At 40.5% G+C, this 24,872-nt stretch overlaps 1 protein-coding gene across 9 annotated transcripts in view; it reads left to right on the plus strand.

Annotated features, from left to right (window-relative positions):
- Nucleotides 1-228: 228 nt before the first annotated feature.
- The window catches only part of agrn (agrin), a 188,766-nt gene continuing 164,122 nt past the window's right edge, over nucleotides 229-24,872 (plus strand). For 5 of the 9 annotated variants that reach the window (XM_049022950.1, XM_049022952.1, XM_049022957.1 and 2 more), the window contains exons 1-2: nucleotides 229-741; nucleotides 2,481-2,742. In XM_049022950.1, coding sequence (XP_048878907.1) covers nucleotides 532-741; nucleotides 2,481-2,742 — 472 coding nt within the window. In that variant the 5' untranslated portion in view covers nucleotides 229-531. The remainder of the gene's footprint in view (nucleotides 742-2,480; nucleotides 2,743-24,872) is intronic. The other 4 variants (XM_049022954.1, XM_049022951.1, XM_049022956.1 and 1 more) reach the window with 1 other exon arrangement.

The following is a 24,872-nucleotide window of genomic DNA, read 5'->3' on the forward strand; positions in this document are numbered from 1 at the left end:
CATTAAAGAAATCAAGGGAGATAAACATCACTGCACCATGGGAAAAAACCTGTAGAAAGTGTATTGCAAAAAAAATACTCTTAAGGTCTCTTGCAGTTGAAGTTCCATCTTATTCTTCTTGCCATGTCTATACGCCATTCTCCACTGGGTGGCGTCTTGCGCAAATTTAAGGGGGCTCGTCCTTCCGACCAGCGTTATCAGTAATTCAGATTTCATGCAAATCAACAGCGTCACTTCAAGTGGGAGAAAATGAGTGAGAGCAGAAGAAGGGGACGGTGAGCGCGTGCTGCCCAGTAGACGCTCTGCTATGGGAGGACCGGTACTCCGTTGTTCACATCTTGTCGCGTTACGAAGAAGTTGTTAACGAGCCAGATGCGCCGGATTTAGCGACACCAGAGGATCAAGTCGATGTCGTTTTCGTGGGCGTTGGGACATCATTTGTCGCATTTATATTATTTGTTTTTTCACTCCACAGTTTAAGACCAGTGAGCATATCTGCAGAATCCGAGATACAGCGTTAGACCAGTTTTCATGGCCATGGGCAGAGGGGAGAAACGGGTGACTGGTAACTTGTACCGGTGGACAGTGTTTATAGTGTGGCTTTTGTACCAGCCTTGCAGCCATGGAAGTTGTCCGGAGAATGAACTGGAGAAAAGAGAGGAATCGGCCAATGTAGTTTTAACCGGGACCGTGGAGGAAATCATGAATGTGGATCCGGTGCGCAACACGTATTCCTGCAAGGTAAAATCTACAGGTTTTTAACTTTAGGTTTGAGGTGCCCATCAGTGACGTAAGAACGCTGTTTATGCGTATTAAACCGTCAAATGACATCAGTACTATTACTTATATTATTAATTATAATTAATATATGTTGCTATAGTTAATTAAATATGTAAAAGGTAATATTTAAAGGTCATGCATGCAGCTATTTTAATTGGAAGGTGGTTTGTAAAAAAATAAAAAATATTGAGCTTTTAAGAAATCACAAAAGCTAGCTATAAATTATCTCTTTCTGAATGTTAAATAATAATTTCAATCTGCGCGCAACACAATATTAATTATCTGAATAAAGATGCTTTATACAAAACAACAATGAAATGTTTTTTGAATGTAAACAGCTAATTAATATTGTCCTTTGGATCATTCCAACTTCAGGTGAAAAGCAAATCATCACTGTGTAGTGCTTAAGTGGGCTGAAATTTGTAAGCTTGATGTAAAAACGACCTTGAATCTGCCATTGGTTCCATTCCATTCCCTGGACGTACTTTTTGCGTATGCTTACTTGTTGATGAATTAATTTAAAAGCAAATATTTAGGAAGATGACGGAAAATCAGTAAAACAAGACATTCAGAAAAACAAGTCAGAGCAATAATATATATATATATATATATATATATATATATATATATAATATATATTTTTTTTTTTGCAGAGATTGCTTGTAAATTTCATTTAGTGTGTACAGTGACACTGCATGAAACCATATTGATATTTTGCAGTAATATTTTTGCAGATTTATACAATGTATATTTTGTAATAAACCAGAATGGTGTTTGTGATGCCATTTTCCATCAAACTCATGTTGTGTATCGTGTTAACCTCTCCAAATGCCCCATCACACTTTCATTATGAAGCATCCCATAATATGACTTTTCTAGAGATCAAAGTCTAGGCAAGAAGATTCTGGACATCTGGATCTTTACAGGTCTTATGTAGAAAAATAAATGGTGATAATAAGGACCCTTAGTACTGTTCCATCACCTTGCCTTAGGGACCTTTGTCATGTTCATTCTGCTCCTAGCATCGCTGTTCAGTGCTTTTTTGTTTTTCTGTATACATGGCTTATGTGATTATGATATAAATGTTTCTTTTTCCTGCTTGCGTGAGTGACTGGTGTGTGATTGTGCCCTGCAATGGGTTGATACCCCATCTTGGGTTGTTCTCTGCTTGCACCCATAGCCTCCAGGATAGGCTCTGGACCATCTGCGTCCCTGAATAGGACAAGTGGTTTCAGAGAATGGATGGATAGATGGATGAATGGTTGGTTGGATGGATGGATGGATGGATGGATGGATGGATGGATGGATGGGTTTTTTTATGAATCATCCATATAATTATTTTCCCAGTATTTCCGGCTTTTTATCCACAGCTTTGTAACTTCTGTATATGCCTCTGCTGATTACTGAAGCTCCTGGACACAGTCTTTTTCCTGCGCTGCAGGAATGCATCAGTTGGAGATTAGAATCTAAAGTCCTCAAGGCCATGGACACTGCCGCATAAGCTTGACTCATGCATTCATTTTTCTTCAGTGAAACATAGTTATGCCAAAGCCTTAAGGCCGGCAGGTCCCTGCAGGTGCGTTAAATATTCTGATTCAGACCTGGAAAGCGAAGTTGAAGGGACTGATTAATAACCGCAGATATGAATGCGCGAGAAGGAACAGAAGCTGGTATTTAATCATTTGCCTTGTCTCTTCAAGGTCAGGGTGTGGCGTTTCATGAAAGGCAAGTCAGTGGTCGGCAGTGACATCCGGCTGGACGGAGGCAACAAGGTGATGATAGCAGGTTTTGGGGACCCAGAAATCTGCGACAACCAGATCAGCACTGGCGATACCCGCATCTTCTTCGTGAACCTGGCACCGGAACACATGTGGCCGGCACACAAGAACGAGCTGATGCTCAACTCCAGCTTGATGAGGATTACCCTGCGCAATCTAGAGGCGGTGGAGCAGTGTGTCAAAGGTGAGAAGCGTTGCAACTTTCATCGTTAACGGCATGGAGCTGGGCGCGTTGCTGAGTCATACCTTCTTTGTTTCGCTTTCACACCGGCGTGGCACGAATATTGACTGCCTTACCTATACGTCACTTGGCACAAAAGCATCTTCTAAATGCAATGTAAATTTAACCAAAGGTATTAATAGTTGGTCTGCTTATTGCTGCTGTAATGGGATGAACTCTTCTGAGAAGGGTTTTTGTTTGATGCTGGGACCTCGCTGGTGGAATTTGTTGATGTTCAGGTTGAGTATTGATGTTGGGTGATAAGGTTTGTGTGGCTGACTACTTCACAACTGTAGTTATTTCCAGATGTTTCTGCTTAACCGCCTGGGCATCTGCAGCAGGGTAGAAATTTTGGCAAGGTGATTAGCTGGAAAGGTGGCATCCTATGATGATGCCGAGTTGAATGTCACTAACCTCTTCGGTATGACTGTCTGTTCTTCTGCCAGTGCGGCTTGCTGGGGACAGCAGGTCCTTAATTGGACACCTGTGTCGAAAGTGGATGCAGCTTAATTAGCTGGCTCCTCTGTTTAAAAGGGATGCCCAGGAACATTTAGCCACGCAGTGTAAGTGGTACATAAGAAGACAATCAACACAATAAACACATAACATGTAACACCAATACTGATAGAGTTTAGAAGTTGTAGAAGATTTAGAAGTTAGCTACAGAGGTTGAGTGTTACTTTTCACACACTTTATGGTTCCGATTTATGTGAAATGTGTAATATATACAAGTACAGGGCAGTGGTTAACTGACGCAATGTTACGTTGAGGCAGTGCAAAAATACCCTTTTCCCCTCAGGTTTATACTTTTGTAATCAAGTGGTTCAAACCTATATCCTGTTCTTGAACTTCACTGTCTTCTGCTTCTGCCTGTTGTTATACATGATATTGAATGGTTTCTCATAGTTCATGTACAGTTTATGTATGTTGTATGTTTTCATGCTTTGGCTACTATAATGGCAATTGTGCATAATTAAAAACAGTTTAGAAAGATCACTCCAGTGGTATATAACTTAGTCAATTAATTAATAGCAATATTAATCTTATGGAAAAGGAGTATTTTATGTACTTTGTGTCTACGAGGATAAGCCGTTGACTTTCTGGTCATGGTACCAGTGTGTCTGTCCAGAGAAGTTTTCTGAGTACAAGTTGCACATACAAGCCCACGAGCAAGTAAGCCGGTGGATTCGGATGTCTTTCTTCAGGAAGTCAGTTGGGGCAAGCTTGTCAAAGCCCAAGTTTAATTGCTAACATTTAAATGTAATTATGAGATTTTTGTTTTCTGTTTACTTGCCTGTGTGTGTGTATGTGTGTATCTTCCTCACATAAAACAGGATGCCCTGAAGGCTGTGCTAAGCTGTGGCATTTAAGTGTTTTTGCTACACGAATTGCAATCATAAAGCTGTCTTTGTCTGCGTGTAGTTTGTCTTTCATGCTGGTGATTGTTGCTGTGCCAGGTCTGCACCAAATTAGGCAGGAGAGGTGCCCTCTAACCAATTATCTGTATCAGAAACTGAACAGAAGCAGGTCAGCTATCATGTCCCGCCCATGAATGTAACCATCCAGGAGATACTAGGGCCTTTCTCCAAATAGAGGGACATTAAGGAAGGATTTATGCTACTTTAATGCTAACATGCATTAATAATTGAACAGTATATGCTTGTCTGCAACATAGGGAAAAAATCTGGGCACTTTGAATGGCAGCGTATCAGGAGGTGTTACTTCCCATGTTTTTCGGTTACTCTGTCACCATGGAAACGGCATGTAGGTCATTCCCTCTGTTGGTATGGTGTGGAAGGGTGGACGCATGTGCATTCAACTTTCGGCGTCCCTGAGATTTCCTGAAACAGTCAACGAGTTTAGGTGGAACCCACCTTTGTGATGGTTATTTATCCGATTGGTTGTCGTGACAAACTTTCTAAATACTTGCTTGAAGTACCATCACATTCAGATAGGGCTAAGTGATTTACACATGTATTAAGTTTGCATAAATAACCTCAAGATTTTCATTTGAATGTAGGGCTTTTAGAGGCACCTTGGGGCGTGAGGCAAGGGACACTCTGGTCGAGATTGCGGGCCATCTCGGGGCACAGAGTGCTCGCACCCTGAGGTTCTGTTCAGTCTGGTCGAGATTGCGGGCCATCTCGGGGCACAGAGTGCGCGGACCCTGAGGTTCTGTTCACTCTGGTCGAGATTGCGGGCCATCTCGGGGCACACAGTGCGCGGACCCTGCGGTTCTGTTCAGTCTGGTCGAGATTGCGGGCCATCTCGGGGCACAGAGTGCGCGGACCCTGAGGTTCTGTTCACTCTGGTCGAGATTGCGGGCCATCTCGGGGCACACAGTGCGCGGACCCTGCGGTTCTGTTCAGTCTGGTCGAGATTGCGGGCCATCTCGGGGCACACAGTGCGCTGACCCTGAGGTTCTGTTCAGTCTGGTCGAGATTGCGGGCCATCTCGGGGCACACAGTGCGCGGACCCTGAGGTTCTGTTCAGTCTGGTCGAGATTGCGGGCCATCTCGGGGCACACAGTGCTCGGACCCTGCGGTTCTGTTCACTCTGGTCGAGATTGCGGGCCATCTCGGGGCACAGAGTGCGCGGACCCTGCGGTTCTGTTCACTCTGGTCGAGATTGCGGGCCATCTCGGGGCACAGAGTGCTCGGACCCTGCGGTTCTGTTCAGTCTGGTCGAGATTGCGGGCCATCTCGGGGCACACAGTGCGCGGACCCTGCGGTTCTGTTCAGTCTGGTCGAGATTGCGGGCCATCTCGGGGCACAGAGTGCGCGGACCCTGCGGTTCTGTTCACTCTGGTCGAGATTGCGGGCCATCTCGGGGCACACAGTGCGCGGACCCTGCGGTTCTGTTCAGTCTGGTCGAGATTGCGGGCCATCTCGGGGCACACAGTGCTCGGACCCTGAGGTTCTGTTCAGTCTGGTCGAGATTGCGGGCCATCTCGGGGCACAGAGTGCGCGGACCCTGCGGTTCTGTTCAGTCTGGTCGAGATTGCGGGCCATCTCGGGGCACACAGTGCGCGGACCCTGCGGTTCTGTTCACTCTGGTCGAGATTGCGGGCCATCTCGGGGCACACAGTGCGCGGACCCTGCGGTTCTGGTCATCTTGGGTGAGGTGTAGTAGAAGCTGAATTCTAAATGACACTGAAGCTAGGTTTGTTACGATTGTTATTTTTTAAAGTCTAATTCAGTGTAATATGGTGAATTAAGTGTACATAGTACTGCTTCAGTCTGTGCCTGAAATTTGAATTACTTGTAATATAATTAGGTCTGCAATTACATACATATCGGTAAACCATAATCCCTAATACTATCAATTTATCACACTAATAATTATTAAAATCATGCTGATTAAGCAAACATATTTTTACCAAGCTAAATATATGGTAATAATCAATAAAACATGTTACTATCAAGCTGAATTTAAATTAATAATTTAATAAAACATGTAACTTATAATATCAAGCTAAATATAAATGATTTTTATAACAATTTGGCACATTCTGAAATAATAACACAAGTATAGTTCTGGCATGAAATTTTCAGCCACTGCTCTATAAAATGAAATTGCCAATAATGTGGAGTAAGTACCCTTCCATTTTGTCGTATGTTTATAACAATGTGTTCACCCTAAAGGAACTTTGTTTCTGAATATTGGCTTATTTCAGCTAGATGTGTGTGTGCAGTGTTGAAATGTGTTGTTGTTTTGCTGTTTGAATTTTAAATAAGTGTCAGTGAGTTATGTGGCCGTAGCACTTCCTGTGTGTAAACTCACACAAAAACGTGATCAAGAATTCCTCTTGCCACAATCGCCTGTACTTCAGTACCTCCAAACATGCAGGCCGACTGTCTGCTGAGTTCTAAAGGGGAAGCGGGCAGAGATTGGGGGTGCAGAGAAAATGTACAGGTGCAGATTGGTACTGGGGGGAGGGGGGGGGTGACTCATCTGCTACTTTGTGTTCCGTTGATTCAGCTAAGATGTTTGGCAAGTAGCCTGTCGCTCTTACTGTACTTCTGTCCTTATCCTGTACAAAGTGCCCCCCGGACAAGAGAATTTTCACACAAAGCAATTTCCAAAACACTTTCATCTTCATACCAGTGGCTGTGGTCTTTTGAAATGTACTTTCGTGAAGCATTGGTAGCTTTATCATCGTTTTTTAATTCTTCCTCTGGTAGGAATGGTTTTGCTTTCCTGGATGGTCTATGATTCAGACCACGGGCAGCTCACTGGAACGTATTCCGAGTCATTACAGAATCCTTGGGAAGAGTTTTGGCTGTGATTTCTGTATACATCTTGGTGATATAAATATTCCAAACCACATATACACATTTCAAGGTTAATTACTGCAACATTTAGTGGAATAAATCCAGTGATGTTTCAAATATTATTTTGTACATTTTCCTCATAGTTGCCTCAGAAAACTAAAATATAGTCCAAGTCCTTTTTGTCCCTGGGTGAAAAAAGGAAACAACCGTCAGCAAACGGCTATTCCTTGCCCCACGAATTAGAGTGGAAGGAAAATGTGCGGAAATCCATGCATCTCAGAAGCTGTTTATCTAATAACTGCAGACAATCAAACCTGTCTTACACCTGCGTCACATTAATTAATGAGTAATTAAATGAGTATTAAATGCATTTGTAGGGTTAGGGTTTTTGTTTTCTTTGGAGGTTTTACTCGATATTTTTTCTTTAGATGATCAGGTATCCGTGACATGGTTTAATTACAGTGCTGGAACCAATTTATCCTTTGTGTCTTGTCTAGTGATGTAGTCAAGACCACCTAAACCAAGAACAAGTCATTTCCAAGACCAGAATGTATTGAGACTGAGATGAGACCAAGACCGCAAAAAAAGTTGTCTCGACCAAGACCGGTCTTGAGCATTACAACATTAGTCCAGGCTGTTGAAAACCTTGACCAGATTTCATAGTTTACAGTTTTTGCAGTCTATCGTTGCATCAAAATGAATTCAGCTTGAAACATAACAGATTATGTAGCATTTTCAAAATCCTGTTTGTATGATTCAGTATAATTTTTACATGTACATTTTACTTTGGTTAGCTGTAATATTTGTGATAATGAAGGTGTATAAAGCTGGAATATATATATATATATATATATATATATATATATATATATATATATATATATTCACCTACCCCGTCTTGGTCTCCATAGCTTGGGGGTCATAGCACTAGGCCAGGCAGCACACAGCACCCCTGGATCTGGGAGTTAGGGGCCTTGCTCAAGAGCCCATGGACATGTGACAGCTCTGTCAAGGCTGGGGCTCAAACCCGGCGATCTTCTGATTGCAGACACAGAGACTTGGCCTGCAGAGCCAGAGCGGAGGGCTAAAGAAGCCGCTGTGTGTTAGAGAAACCAGTCACAGAAACTTCGAAGCTGTGCAGTGTTACGTTGTTTTTAATTAAAAGGTGGGAGGTGAAGTGAATGCATGAAATAGCAATGGCTGGCATCCTCACCGAAGAGCAGTGAAAGACTGGGAGGAGGACTGTAGCAGGAAAAACAGTAGATGGGTGTGGGTGTTACGGTGTCCCCTTTGGAACTGCAAAGGTTCGAACTGCAGATTTTCAGGGGAGAAAAACAAAGATAAGAGGTTGCTTTCCTGAACAATGCACCCTCATTCCGGAATGCAGAGCAGAGGGAGACCGTACTTCTCAATCAAGACACTAATGCGTTGTTATAGATGAGCCCTTCAGCTCGATTTCTGCATAGGATGAAAACGTTTCACAGCAATACATTTTGACACCAGAAGCACATGCATGTGCTTTTGAAGGGGAGGTTTTTATCATTTACTGAGCCTGATCCACCTTCTGAGATCCTGGATGAGAGGCTTTAGTACTGAATCAGGAGGATTTCTGGATTATAATCACAGACGTGACAAAGGAATGGGAAGCATATTTCCTTTGCAGGTTGTGAAATTACATATTGGGTTGCAAACAACCGCCACATTCCAAAACAAGCTCAGGGATTAATTATGAATTTTAGGGGGAATACCAATGATAGTATTACAAATACTGGAGAAACTATTTTTTAAACTTTAATAACAATAAGAACATTCACTTACAGTACCAGCCAAAAATTTTGACGTGCCAAGCCTCCTACAAAGTGGAGCGTCGAATCACACGACCTGGCCATCTGACCTAAACCCAGTAGAAAGGTTTTGGGAGGGGTTTGACCAGAGAGTGATGGAAAAGCAGCCAATGAGAGCTCAGCCAATGAGAGCTCAGCATACATGTGGGACCTCCTTCAGGACAGCTGGAAAAGCATCCCAGGGGGGCCACTTCATGGAACTGGTGTAGAGGAGACAGGAGGGTCAGCCAGTCCCTGGGGCAACTGGGGTTAAGGGCCTCGCTCAAGGGCCCAATGGTGGCATCACTCTGCTGACCGCAGGATTTGAACCAGCAGCCTTTTGAGTCCCAGCCCACATAGTCCCCACAGCAAATTATTTTTCTTTTGCTTAATACTTTTTTTGGTCAGTGCATAATTCCACATGTTGTAGTTTAGATGTCTTTCCAGTTATTCTAAACTGTAGATAAAACCTTTGCACGTGCACGTTTGTCCAAACTTTTGACTGGCACTATACGTGTCTCTTACTTCACAGAAAATGCCAGCATAAAATTAGAACAGCTGCTTCATGACTCCAAAGTGCATTAAAATGAGGAATTAAAATGTAATTAAGATATTTAGTAGCTACATCATTGATGTTTCCTTGGAATCTGTCTCCCATTTGACTGGAGCCCTTATGGTGCAGAGAGTCGTGTGTATTAATTAAATGGCTTTTTCCTCTTGTACATTTTCCTAATGTGAGGGTATCAAAACTGAGCAGACTTCCACATTCTGAGTCATCTGGACCTGGGTGTGGAGAAGCTGTAAGCAGGATCTTCTGTGCCACATTTCTGTTTTTGCTTTGTTGTCCTCCACAGCAGGTACCCTGGTTTGCATGACGCAGTACCGGATTCTGGGGCCATGTAGTTCAAAGGTTTATGTCTGTTGATAGAAATAGTTGTTTGTGGTGCTATTGTGATGCATATTGACTGTAATAAAACAATTTGGATCAATAAATAGCTTATCGGGATAAAAGAGCAGCTGCGATGCTTCTCTTTAAATGTACCTTTCGCCATTGGAGGAGTATAAGTTGAAAATGTTTGAAGCTTCTCTCAGGCCTCTCTTACTTTGGCTTTAGCGTGGGATGGTACCCCGCTGTCTGGCCTTTCTCAAGAATGATCCTGTCTATTCGATACGTTCAAATAAAAGTAAAAGCCATTTTAATAATTTACAAACGAGAGGATGCCATTCGGCCTATCATGCTCGTTTGAGCTATTAGTTAAGATTTTAACAACTCTGGGGAGAACTTATCTAGCTGTGATTTAAAGGAAGCCAGGGTTTTAGCTTGCGCTACATGAACAGGAAGACTATTCCATACTCTAACTACATGCTGTGTAAAGTAGTGTTTTCTCAAATTCAGTTTAAAATGTTCTCCCGCTAACTTCCACTTATGGCCATGAGTTCTAATATTTAAACTAATATTGAAGTAGCCATTTGGCTGAACAGCATCCAGACCTGTTAGAATCTCATATACCTGAATCATGTCTTCCCTTAGTGTCCTTTGCTCAAGTCTGAACAGATTCAGCTCAGCTAACCTCTCCTCATAAGACATTCCTATAAGATCAGGAATCATTCTCGTAGCCCTACGTTGAACCCTTTCTAAGGCAGCAATGTCCTTTTTAAGGAATGGTGACCAAACCTGCACACAATATTATAAGAGGGGTCTTACTCAGGAATTATATAATCGTAGCATCACCTCCCTTGACTTACATCTCTAGGTTTATGGAGTTTAACCCAACAATAGAGATGCTTAATTGATTCCTGTGGGGAAATTCTTTTTGCCTACCCTATCTTGCTGTCCACGGCACACAGACACATGTGTAGGTGTAAGTAACGCAGCAGCCGCTGAGACCGGCTGCTCACAAAGGTGCTGCGGCTGGGCTCGAACCCGTGGCCTTCCAATCACAGGCGTAGGCGTTATGTTGCTTAATTCCTGCACATAGAATGAAGGTGTATTGCAGTCGCTTAGCTTGCATTTAGCCACAGTGATGCATCCTCTGAAACTGTTCTGCCTGAGAGGCTTGACTGGGGTAGGGGGGTGCCAGCCGAAATAAAGCTGCCCACTGATTAACTCTGGAATGCGACGCCTCACTTCAGCAGCCCCCGAGAGGGTGCGGGAGATTAGTGGGGATGTAAGTGTTGTCTTTGCAAACAATGCCAGGAGGTGATAGCTTTTAGGGTTAAACAGACAGCATTCTTGCCCTTAGTAATGGGGAAGTTTTATGTGAAGTTTAGACACTTCTGTTCTGGAACTTTTTAATTGACTAATTTCTGTTTAATTAAAAAAATATGAACTTGTGATTAAATATTTTGAGTCTGCAGAAGGCTCTTTCTGTGCAGAAAATAAGTAGCATAGTTCTGTTTCTTCTGAAATGATTTTTGTTTAACTCTTTTGCAATAAGGGAATTATTTCTGTATCCCAAATACTAATTAACCCTAACACTTCCAGAGTTGATAGACCCATACCACATATGTATATATAATACCAATCTTATTATACTAATTTTGCATCACTAAATGCTTTATCACTATACTCTCACTAAGGGTACATTGCAGATATGCTGAAAACACAGAATATGTGCTTTGTGTTAACCTTACATAACTGTATAATGCAGAGAAGGCTGGGATATGATTTATAAAACATACACTAAGGAACATTTAAATATCAATTAACTTACAGGAAAGATTTGCTGTAGACCTACTTTTTTTCCATTAAAATTATTATATTTAAAAGCATATTGTTTATAACAAGACAATTGCTAAATGTCTACTTGCAGGGATCTGTTTTTTACTTAGTCATTTGGAGCCAAATCTTGCATGTTTGTACAATGTTTGCAGTACTATAGTTTAAATGTGTTTGTATGGTCATTAAACCATAGTTTTGTTAATTTTTATTTTTTGGGGAGTTTGGTAAATGCAGGGTTCTCTTGGTAGCTATCTTCTAATTGTTTGTGGTGTTGGTTACATTGTAACTTCAGGCATTTCTGAATTTCACAATTTTAATAAACTTTAAATCGAGGTGCTGTGACATGCTGGTCTTTACCCTCAGGTATTATCAAAGTAGTACTACAATAAAATATTTTGAAATGATCAGAAAATACTGATTTACTGGAGATATAATCATGTTAATTTGCCAGAACTAAATTAGAAGTGAACTAGCTTTGGGAAAATATTCGGCCTGCGATTTCAGATCACACGGCTGAGGCCTGGGTTGTGCTCAGAGTAGTCAGGTCAAAGGTTGCTGTGTTCTTCATTAAAACTCAAGATTCTCTCCATTGAAGACAGAGCCCATTCCTCGCATAAAAACCTGTGTGCATGGTCAATAGTCACTTTAGTTCAGGAGTCATGACTAGGGATGTACAGATCAGTACGGAAATATTGATTATTTTGTTATGAATAGTTCATTTTTGAGAATCAATTCTAATGTTAAAATATTAATGTTAAAAGGTATTTTACCTGTATACAGGTTTCTCCTGTTGTCTGAAAGTATCACGTTCCTATGAGACTGTGAGAACATCATGAGTACTAACACAAACCTACATGGTATAGCCTCCTACCAGAGATGGATAGTACAGGTCCAGAAAGTAAAACTGCAGACCACGATTTTGTTTCAACCAATCAAACTGAGTATAACGGGTTACAGACACATAGTGATATCGCACTGTTAAGTGTCAGTAGCAGATAATCTGATTCATAGTTCTTATAATATATTTTTTCTCAATATTTATTTAAGTTACTTAACAAGAACTTTCTCCTGCTATCAAGACCACCTACCTCAGTACACTGCAGTGATCACTGTACCATCTGATGGTGTAGGAAGCAGAATCTGACCGATACAATATTTTCTAATATCATTTCTGATATCTGAGGATTTAAAAATCTGATAATGATATTATTTCATTTTTTCTTCAGGAACGCATAATGTAAGCAAAGTTTTTTCCCTGACATTTGTTGCGTGTAGTTATTTAACAGCCCTCACCAAGATGTCATGGCGCATTGCAGTTTAAAAATAAACGTGTGTTATTCTCATAAATATTACTTTAAACAAAGTACAACAAAATATATAATAATTTTAATAAACATGTTTTTTGCTGACAGTGGAGTTGCAGTGTGACCTCTGATGGACAAACTATGCAACGACAACACTCATAACAAGACTGAAGGATCTGTCGTCTGTCTGTTTGTATCTTTTTAATTGTCATTTATCGTCTGTCATAAATGCTGATAATGATATATCTGGAATTAACATATCAGTTGATAATATCGGGAAGCCGATTTATCAGTCAGACTCTAGTATAAAGTTGGATGATTCAGTTTTTTGGCTGTTAGCATGGTGAGTTCTACCTAATAATACTTGTAAGATGATATATATAGGCTGTATGGTATCAGACTACAGGTTACTATATAAAATACACTGATGTACCTGTTTTCATATCCTATATATCGCAAGGACTGTCAGAGCTGGGTTAAGACAATAAGTTATGCAAAATTTTTTTTTTACTGTCTTAGGAAACAAAATTTAGCAACGTTTTGCAATTTTAATGAGTATGCAGAATCTCCATGTGCAGTCTCTGCGACAATCATAATCATTCTTGTCCTTGCTGTTGGATTCTCTCAGACAGTGTGGCACATTTGTGAGAAATTTAGCTAAAAAGGAGCGAGGAGGAGAGAAGTGAACAACAACTGGTGATCAAGAAATATTTGTCTTCCGCTCTATGGAAATATTTTGGATTCCATAGAGACAATGGCAAAAGCAATTGCTTTGTCGACACTGCTTTCTGTTTGGTAGCACAACCTGTGACATCACCACCAACTTATTTGACTCTGTTGGTACATAATAAGTTCTTTTTGCCTATAGTTTGTTTTGGGTAAATTTCTCAACTTCTTTTTTGTTTTATTAATATTGCAGTATTAATTGCAAAAAAAATCTTATTGTGTTTTTTCCACATTGTTCAGTATTATTTCCCGTTTAATGTACACGAACGACTAGAATATTGGTACTGGGATCAGATTTGGCGATACAAAAATTTTTATTGGACCAGATTGGACTGAAAAGAAAATCGGTGGCATTACCCATCCCTGGTGGACCAGAGAGAATGTAGCTGCAGAAGCATTGGCTTCAAAAATCTTAGTCCAAATTGTAACCAAAATCTGTACTTGGGAAGAAAGTTAGAAGATAAAACCCAGTAGATACAATTGAAGAGAAGACAAAGCAAGAAAAGCAACAGATCAGACTAATGTCATAAAAACACACAAAACTTTGTGAGGAAGTAACTAAAAACAAGGTCGTAATATATGCAATAGTCTGAGTTCATTAGCTACAGGTGCGCTGATATTCCAAATGCCGTCATTCATTTAGATTAATACACAATGGGAGCTGATTGTGCACTTCACAAAACCAGATTTTGATTGTAAAATGTCTGTCGTGTTATCGAAAATTACGGATAATTGTTATCATACCATTCAAGTTATTTTTACTTTACTTCAAGGCACCATTTAACTTAAAATTCCCTTAGGATTCCCATTGAACATAATCGTAACATGAGACAGATAACGAAATGAATGGACTATAATCTGAGATCTAATTTTAATAAATAAATCATAAACAAATATTATTTTCTTGTTGTATGACCCGGTGTTATGGATTTGATTTTATTATTTACTTTGTATTTGGTTTAATTTAAAAGAATTAAAAAATTCCCTTTAGTTTTTTTATATATATATATATATATATATATATATAGGTAAAAAGATGCAGGTGACATGGCAGTACTATTTAAAATCTGACATGCAGATGTACTTCTAGTCGTTCTGACTAAAACTGGAAATACTGAGAACTTAGAAGTTGCAACCTGAGGCTTTGTAATCCAGAAGAACAGAATCCAGAATGGCCCCGTAAAATACAAGACAGGTGGCAAGACTATCATGTGAATGAGGAAGTCAGAGGAAAATCCTAATCACAAACTAGAAGAAAACATTTTTTCAATCTGAAATAAAATTAGATGCAAAAATAAAATAAAAACTAAAGCTATAAATATTATTTTTAGAAATATTATTTTTTAAAATAAAAACAAAAATTATTGAAATAAAGTAACGATTTGTTCATTTTCCCTCCTCCATGAACTTTGCGTTACTTTTGTTGGGCATATGTTCCTAAAACAAATGCCATATGATTGGTTGGAATTGCCATTGCCCTAGTTTTTCTGTCGTGATTGGCTGATATGTGCTATCAAGCAGTGCTGTGGACAGTTTATCGAAGTTTCCGATTTTATCATCGTTTAAACTTTATATGACGATAAGTTAAATTATTGTTTATATCGCCCAGCCCTGCCACACACACCTCTGGTGACATCTGGCATGTGTGCATTCTAGAAAAGTTGAGGTCAGTCTGTCAAGCTGATTCCAATATCTTGAAAGAATCTTGAGAGGAAGTTCAATGCTGCCAGCATTCACACATGTGGTGTGACAGTTGTACTTTCGAACTATCGATTACGCTCACATAAGAAATCTATATTATTTCATTAAAAACTTAAAATTAGCTACATCAAAAGCGTTGGGGCAGTTTGCCTCGAATTGAAAATCCTGGAATTTTCATGGAAACAATGCAGGTCACCGAAAGAGACTCACCCATTCAGTTCTTTGACTGCTGTTTGAGTAATTTGTACCCCAGTCCACTACAGTATGGATCTCAAATTCTTATATGTTATGATGGACAAGCATCTCATAATAGTAGCTACTAGCTATTATGCTATCAAACCGAGATGGCTGACAGAAAGGTTTGCGTATACTATAGTATGATTTGTATGTATTTCTATGTTAGACCTTTTGTTTTTCCATTCCTTGCATTTTTAAGGTTGATTGAAAGATGTGGGAGAGATTTTTTTTCCTTTTGGATCAAATTGGGCCTTAGTGACCTGCTTTGATGAGTTTTCCAGACACGTCATGCATGACTGTGTGAGTGTTGTGTTTGTAAAGTATCCAGTTACAGAGAACCCACATTTAGAGCAGATCGTTTTAGGTGGTAGCAAGTGCCAGTCAGATGTCACAGAAAGATCTTCAGGTTATAACCACTTCAGATAAGTTATTGCTCATCATTACTCTTGGGAAATATTAAAATAATCCTGACAGTTATGATTATGGGAAAAAAATAACTATTTAAGGGCAAAGTACAGCTCTTGTTTCACAGAGATGGCCAGGAGGACAAAGCAGAGCCTTTGAGTCGGTTGTGGAGTCCCAGATGTATGAAGGGGGGGGGCGGGGGCGGGGTGTTGGGGGGGGGGTGTTCGTTTTTAGGAGAAGCTGTGCTTTGTTGTTCTCTCTTCATCAGTGTCGAATGTGAAGATCTTGACCAGGCAGAAGGTAAAACCCGGATTCTGACCCCAGAATGGCTGATCTACTCACACAAAGAGGGCTCATCACATCACATCACATTCTCATTCCATTTTATTCAGCTCCACAGAGGCACGTTCCAGGCCTCAACTGGTAGAGTTCTGTACAGTGTCTGGGCCTGAGGGTTATAAGTAAGTAAAAGATCAGCTGAACTGTGCTGTGGGGAAAGGTGGTTTTTATCAAAACCTTAAGAGCTGAGAATTATACCCCTGCTGTAATAAAATTTAATGAGATGTATGGAATTTACACTGGCTATGAGCTATGCAAGAGATATTGGAAGTGGTTATGTTCTTATATGTCATTTCCAATTGCTCCGTAGGTCAGACGCACACCCTCAATGCTCCTTCTGCAGCTGTGCACACTGACACCACGCGCAGATACCCAAACCTTCTTTCTAGATTAGTCGTTTTTAGGTTCGTAGTGTTTTTGTTGCTCTCATAGGTGAAGGAAGCCCCTGAACATAGGATGTATTTCAATTCCGTGAATTTAACATAGACTGCAGGTTTTTCTGGTTTTTCTGGCGGGAGGTAAGAGGTCCATCTCTCCTGATCTTTCTGTAAATGAGTACACAAGAGTCTGGGTGCATCATGGACTTCATGCTTATTTTTCTCCACCTTGCTAATTTGTTCCTGCCTTGCACCCGAGGTTGCAAGAAACAAAAGCTCCCGAATTCAGTCTGACACCTTCCCCTCCCACTCCTGTCAGACTGGGCCTGGGGAAACACAGCCGCCCCCCCTTTCCCATTTCAGACGAGGTGTTTTTCTGTCCCTGTTCACATCCAGTTCCATGACTGCTTTTCTTGGGAATGCCTACCACAGTTCTGTTTCAGGAAGACTGTGTACAACCTGTCGGACACTGTCAGATCAGTTTCCTTCAAGTCAGTTAAGATACCCAAAAGAGGAGTCTGGGTATCACGGGTTTCTGTGGTAGGCATTATGTGATTGTCTAGTTACTGCACTGGCCACCAGCCAGTATTACTTTCTTACCATGCAGAACATAATGGTGATGAAAAACAGGTAGTAATGTTAGTATTGCACTTTGATAAAGATTCCTGTAAATAATGACATTTAAAAGTGGAACTTGCATGAGATCCTAGAAAAAGTGTGATTTGATGGTATGTGGCTCAGCCTCTATGCTTGTGTTTGGAAGGTCGCTGGTTCGAGCCCCAGTCATGGCTGAATAACCACATGTCTGCGGGCCCTTGAGCAAGGCCAATAACGCCCAGCCCCAGGGATGCTGCATACCTGCTGACCCTGTGCTGTGACCCCCACGCTATGGAGAGAAAGATGGGGTATGTGAAGAAGAAAATTTTCCATTGGGGATCTACTGATATAAATTTTTTAGAGGTAAATATGTTGCTTTTCCCTAAAGTCTCCGGAAACTTCCCATCAAAGTAGTAGGGTCACTCGGCATGGGAGTGTTTGAGTGAAAAATCAGAGAGAATGAGATCATAGGAGTGTAGCTAATGAATCATAAATGGAGAATTTATTTCTCAGTCTGTAGACATCAGGCCAGATGTTTAATACAGCGAAACACTTTAGTTGTGCTTCTGCTGTTCTCTGGTAGCAGAATGTTCATAATTCAGTTACTGAAAATTAGAAACAGTGAGTCATCCCTTTAGCATAGCAAGGCAGGGGAGATTATTCCCACTCTTTCTACGCAGAATTTTATACGTAGGTGGCTTGTTGAGGAGTTATTTTGAACGATCTATTGGGGATACCTGACTACTAGGAAATAGCATCCAAGAAAATGTGGATCAGGCCCTCATTTCAGGTCTCTTTTCATATCTTTGCCAGAAACTGATATTAACCATAGTATGTGTATTTTTTTGACAGTTTGTTTCCGATAATAAAACAAAGTTTGACAGTAGCTTTGTGCTGCCTGTACTAGTGGTGACCTAGTAAACTTAAACAAAGGTGGGAAACTCGTAAAGCTCAGAGGACCTTGAGGGATTCTGTAAAACTACACCACTTGTCTGTGTTTTCACACAATTATGCTCCATACCAGAGCTAGACGCCGCGGAGGAACAGCTGCTTAATGCCTTTGGTGATGGACTGTCGCCGGTGAACAATTCAGAGATGCATTTTTGTTCAGCTGTGCTCTTTTTTGAGTTCATTTTGAAATGATACATAGGCTTCAAAAAGAGTACCTCTCCGGCTCTCTTAAGCTTTCCACTGTGGCCATTTTTCTTCTGGATATAATGAAAATATTCCGGCCTTGGTGCCGCCGTGATGCACGTCTGCAGGATCGGCGCTGCACTGTGGCTCCCTGTGAAAGAGTTTCTTGTCGTGATGCTGCTCTCTAGCCCTTGCCTTGTAACTGTGAAACTACATAAATCTGAAAAAAAAAAACCCTGGAGGAGATGCTACATTCCAGGTACAGCGCCCTCTGCAGGAGAATGCAGGACATTGATCATTATAAACTAAAAAGCCTTGATTGGCATGATCTAGTAACACCAGTCACCCCTGCGGTAAGATTTAAAACTGCAATTCATGTCTTCTATCTTTTTTCAGCTTTCCAGGAGAATAATTGCTTTTGTGAACTTAGTATATAAAACTCTTACACTTCCTTTATCATTAAGCATAAAACCCAGAACTATGATTAAAGGAGAACAGTGCAGTAGTGAAATACTAGAATCTGTAATTAAGTTGGATGGATTGTTATTTACCGATTAGCTTAGTGGTATGACAGAGGGGCCTTGGTCCCTCTTGGGGGGGAGGGGGGGTGAGTCAGGTAACTGTGTGTTAGATGAGAAAGAATATGGATGCTGTGGGATGGGAGTGAAATCAGGTGACAATTCATTTAATTACATTTCACATTCACAGTCATCTTCCTCCACCTAATGCTCTCTGTCTTATGCTCTCTGTTCTCTTCTCCCAACTAGCAAATAAAATCCCTCTTTCTTTCCTCCAGTCTCTGTGTCACATCTGTTTTCAGTTTTAAATGAGACGTATTTCACACTATCATTATGTGCTTCCATTCATGGCACCTGTTTCTCATTCCAAATGTGCTAGAAACTTCTCTCCATCAAGGTGTGGATCTGTGTCAATATGCACCACAAAATGCACAAATGGTCTGAAGATGTTGAAAATACTGATACTGTGTGTATGTATGTATGTATGTATGTATGTATGTATGTATGTATGCATGTATGTATGCAGTCAACACAGGACTCATTCATACGAGGACAGATCACTGCCTTGGAGTTTATCAGCTATTCCAGAAGGGATGTGCTTCAAAGTAAGGAAGCATTCCAGAAAGGGGATATCTGGAGGAAATAGACTATCAGAGAAACACAATAAATTGTCAGATAACGTGTTGTAGAAATTGTATCGCTGCTAATATTATGTCTATCAATATGCGCTAAATGGAAAAAAAATAACTGGGTGAAAACCAGTTTTCTTAACTGTCGAATTGGGTACCTGTAGTCCATTATTGCAGGCTCACACTGACAAGATTAGTGCTTTATTTACTGGCTCAAACAAGTCATTTTTTACGTATTTTTTTTGCTGAATAGTGAAATTTTGGTCAAGCTTTGCCTTAACCACACCTTTATAATGCCTTTATAATGCGTTCATAGAACATTCAGTGCACCTTCATAATGCATACATGGAACATCCATAAGCAGCATGTAATAATACCTTAATGTACTAGCAATACTTAACATCTTTAATATACATTAATAACAAATATTATATGATTATAACCCAAATCCTCCTCCTACTCGTCATACATGACACTCACAATTTGCAGTACCACTAGGTAACGCTGTAGGGTCTCTGTAGGGGACCACCATCTCTGGTTCTTATGCAAGGGGACTCGAACCCCTGCCACACTGGGACCCAAACCCAGTGTCATTTGGGGGACTTAGACCCCAGAGAATCCGGGGAAGCCACCCATAGTCAGTGCCGCAGATGAATGATTATTAACATGATGAAGCTGCACGTAGTCAGACAATTTATAGTTGACCACAATTAGGCTGTAACATCAAAGGATGTGTCGTTTTGCCCATATTGTGTCTCGCTCTGTACCTCTGCCGAAGGGGAGTGCAGTGTCCTGTATGTAATGTATGCATTTACGTAGTGGTGGAGCACTGAAGTACGTTAATGGTGAGGTAGAGGTTGGGTTTGCCTTCCATAGTGCGTAAGGGGGATGGTGCCTGTTATTCCTTCATTGTCTCTCATTACATCACTCTTTAAAAAAAGAAGAAGAGATTCCTCTGTGACTGATTTGCTGGACACGGGTGTTTGGACACGGAATGAGGACATTTTATTGGCACCCCAGGGGTGCATCGAATAACAATTCTGTTTTTCTGTGTCCCAAGCAAACTGGAAACCCCTAAAAACTGGACCATTGCTCAGTCTTTTTCATGCACAGAGCCAACCTGCCATCTACAATTAGCAATTAATTTCAGTTGAATGGAGGGTCCTATCCCCTGACCTCATGCCTTCCCACAAACAGGCTTAGTATCTCCACATTTTCTTTTTGGGACGGTGGGCATTAAAACTTTATTCTTTACTAAACTGTTCTTGTGAAAGACCAATCTGTTATCACATATTTATTTAAGTTTAAAACCACAATCCTTTTTGCTGGATTATTTTTGGTTTTTCTCTTTGAGCATCTTTTAGGGTGCAGTATATGATATGTTTGTCCCAGGCTGGCAGACAGACCACAACACTGTTAGATAAAGCTGAAGTATTGGTTTATCTGCTATACAAAGGTAATGTGCACATTCTGTCATGTGAGTTGATAGCAGAAACCATTATCTTACACAGCTGGTCCACTGGCTGATAAGCCACACATAGGCTTTCTATCTATGGGCATCCTCTTGTGCATTATTCCTCTATTGCCGTGTCCGTATGTTTGATCTTCAGGGGCCAGGGAAATCTTTTTTTACTGTGCTGTTACCATGGCCTTCTTTAGGATTTTGCTGTTTTTTGATAAAGCTCTCTAAGGCGACCTGACGGCTGTGGTTCCTTGTCTAAGACTGAGCGAAAGTGCCGACACCTTGTCCCATTCTTTGAGGTTTAACTGGCCTCTGGTTGCTGGGAGAAACCCTTATGGCCCAGTAAACAGGTTGGTGTCGGTAACAGGAACCAGGCGGCCTCCACATATAGTACAAATCTGCATAGAATGATATTTGCGGAGCTGTTTATTTTCTGGCTTGTAAAACTGTCAGCAGTAGCTCTTAGTTTGTCACTTGCTTTTAAGCAAATTATCTGGCAACTGGTTAGTGACATGAATTGTAATATTGTTTGTTTTCCTTCACTGTGATTTGTAGCTAATAAATTGATGTTTTATAATTGGTTTTTTTCCCCTTTATTATTATAATTAAGATTAGCTGGGGGCCTCAACAAAAACAGGTGTGGTATTCCAAATATTTTATTATCATATGTTAACACCGAGGGCTTAGATTTGTCATTTATTCCTGTTCCTTAAAGGTTCTTTGGACTTTCAGAATTGCATCTGTCTGTGTACTGGGTTTACAAAGGGCCATTAAGAAGCTCCATCTGGAATTACTCAGAGGAATGTTTAGTCTGTGATGGAGCTGCGGGCAAGGCAGATAAAGCCAAGGAGCTAAGAAGGAAGCGGCAGTCTTGGCATGACAATTAGCCTCCGCATTGACTGGGGTGAAACTCGGATGGAGAACAGTTGGTGTCCTGGATTTTCCTTGCATTGCTTTGTTTTAACATGCATTTCTTTTCAAATTGCTTTGGTTGGATGTAGAAGAAAACATCACAGAGTGACTGAGCACAGATTACAGTCATTTCAGTCGGGGTCCTTCCATCTCCGTGGGTGGGGTCAGACTTTGCCACTTACTTATGGGAAGCAATGAGAACCTTTTCATGCTTCAAGTGAATTTTTTTATTTGTTGTCATTTTGTTTTTATTCGTTTTCACTTCATTCTTAACAATACGACCGTAGACGTTTGTGTTGCTTCCCATTCATTAGATGACAGAGTCTGCCTGCAATCCTTTGGGCAGGCGAAGCCCATTAACTCTAGGTTTTCGTCATTATATTTGTATACCAGCCCATATATCCATTACCTGAGGTTTACCTTTTGTGCTTTTTGACATGTGCACAATTATTGGAAATTAGGATTAAACATAAGAAATCCTCAGCTGCCAGATGAGAAAGCTAGACAGAGCTAATAATTCTTGCTGCTAGTGTTTGACCTAAAGTGAGTCTAATCACTTGCTTTGATTTAGGATAGTCTATGGCTTACAGACAACATTCTGCTTTTGGCTCAAATTTAGCTATTCACTTTACTTATAGAATTAAATTAAGAATATTACTGTCTGGGTAGTTTGTTTTAGTAATCCTGCAAGACCGGTCTTCATGAACTAGAGCAGGACAATCAAAAATAATCTCTGTAATTTCTGCCCTCAGTTGGAAACAAGTGTATGTGAGTGTTCATTATTCTCACGTTTTTGCGCCCTCATTGCTGTGTAATTATGATAATCATTTTGTCCATGTAAAATATATTTTTGCTGTCTGTTTGTACAACAATATTAATAGTTTTAGGCAGTCAAAGAAAACAATTTTAAAGTTATTTTTCTGTGTACGAAATGTATATTTGGTCAGAAAAACCACACACTTTAACATTAGAACACATTGAGGATAATCCAATAAAAACTAACAAGGATTTCTCCTGTTCTCCAAAAAGTTAGGGAAAAGTTTTGGATGGCTAGATGAACACAGTTTCAGTTCCAAAACCTCTCTTCAGGGGCACCTCAGCTATTCCGTGTCTTTGTTACATTTCACCACCAGCCCAAATAATTCATTTATTAATTATTATTATTTTAAATAAAAAAAAGCCAATGAGGTGTTGATTAGCCATTTGAAGTGGGGTAGTTACATAGATGCATTGGATGGTTGCTGTCACACCATCATACAAACACATACTCACACATACACACACACACGCGCATGTAGGGTATACCTATCCCCTCATTCACTTCTATGGGAAAAATGCTAACGCTAACTATGTCAACCTTAACCCCCACCCTGTCCTAACCATAACCAGTTTTTTCATAGCAGTCACTGATTTTTTATAAAATAGTCATTTCCCTTATGGGGACCAGGAAACCGGTCCCCATAAGGGAAAAAAAACTGATATTTATCACGTTATTGGGACATTGTGTCCCCATAAGGATAGGTATATCCGCTTGCATACACACACACACACACACACACACACACACACACACACACACACACACACACACACAGAACACTGAATATATCAAACAAGAGTGTTACTTTCATTCATGAGAAGGTCTTTAGATATTTAGGTGGCGGTGAATACCTCATGTTACATTACCATCCCATTACGTTACCAGTCACATACAGGTGTATTTAGTTAAACAGATACTTTCAATATTTTGCTAAGACAAGAAATAAGAAAGTAAAGCTTCTATTTAGAGCAACCCTCATGCAGGACTTGACAAAATCCGCAATATTTCTCAACCCTACATGTTTCATGATGTATAAACTCGTAGGAGAACAGACGCCCACTTCAATTATAACTAAGGTTATAAACCGTCTTAATCTACTAATCCTTTTTTGGCACCCCAGAGCAAACTCTCCAGTCAGCTAACCAGCAGCTTCTTTACATCGCGGTTTGGGGATGGGTTAGACAAAGTGATGAGTCTTGTTGGATGTTGTTATTCATTATTAAAAGAATAAAATGGCGTTTTTTTTACGTTCGTCATGAACTTGTATATAATATATAAAAGCTGTCACTATATTTATTCGCCAGATGGTTTTGTCTGCAGTATCATACAAGTTTCACGCGTGTTTTTTCCGTCTAGCGTGACTCTACTCCAGATACAGCAGGTATTTTTCTTCAGTCCAAACACATACAGTTAGGTAGACCTGTGTTTCTAAATTACCCATAGTGTTTGCACCCTGTGATGACCTGGCTTCTCATCCAGGCTTTTCCTCTGCTTTGTGCCCAGTGATTTCTGGGAAAGGCTCCAGGATCCCAGCAACCTTGGCCCAGATAAATAGATGGATATACTGTCATTTATTTAGCTGCGTGTGAAGGGTTGGGCCTTTATCCGAGTGCCAGTTTCTCACCTCGCAGGTGTACAGCGTTTTAAATTCTGTAGTTTTTGCTTCGATATTGGGATACTTACCCCATCGGCCGCACTCAGGAAAGACTGGCTGTAATAGTGGCGATTTTGTCTTCTGCTGCTAAATATAGATTGGACCCACAGATGTCAGGTGTATACTAATGACTAGCATTTGTGTGATGTTATACCTATTGCTGTGATCAGACTAAAGATACAGGACAAGCTGTTTTAGTTTATCCTTGGCACTGTCTAAAGACATGGTCAATTTGTTTAAATTTAAACTGACTTCATTAACAAACCTAGGATCGGTGAAAATGGCTTGCTGTCAGTAAAGGGAACTTCAGTAAATTGGAACCACATGTTGCATTTGTGACTCTGGAAACAATTAAAGGTATTAAAGCTCAAGTCATCGCTTGGAGGGCTTAATGAATGCGGTTTGTGATGAAGAAATCCCTTTATATCACACAGTGTACAATTTTTAGTAGTGCTACAGA

Source organism: Brienomyrus brachyistius, chromosome 8, assembly GCF_023856365.1.
Source record: "Brienomyrus brachyistius isolate T26 chromosome 8, BBRACH_0.4, whole genome shotgun sequence".
Taxonomy (NCBI): domain Eukaryota; kingdom Metazoa; phylum Chordata; class Actinopteri; order Osteoglossiformes; family Mormyridae; genus Brienomyrus; species Brienomyrus brachyistius.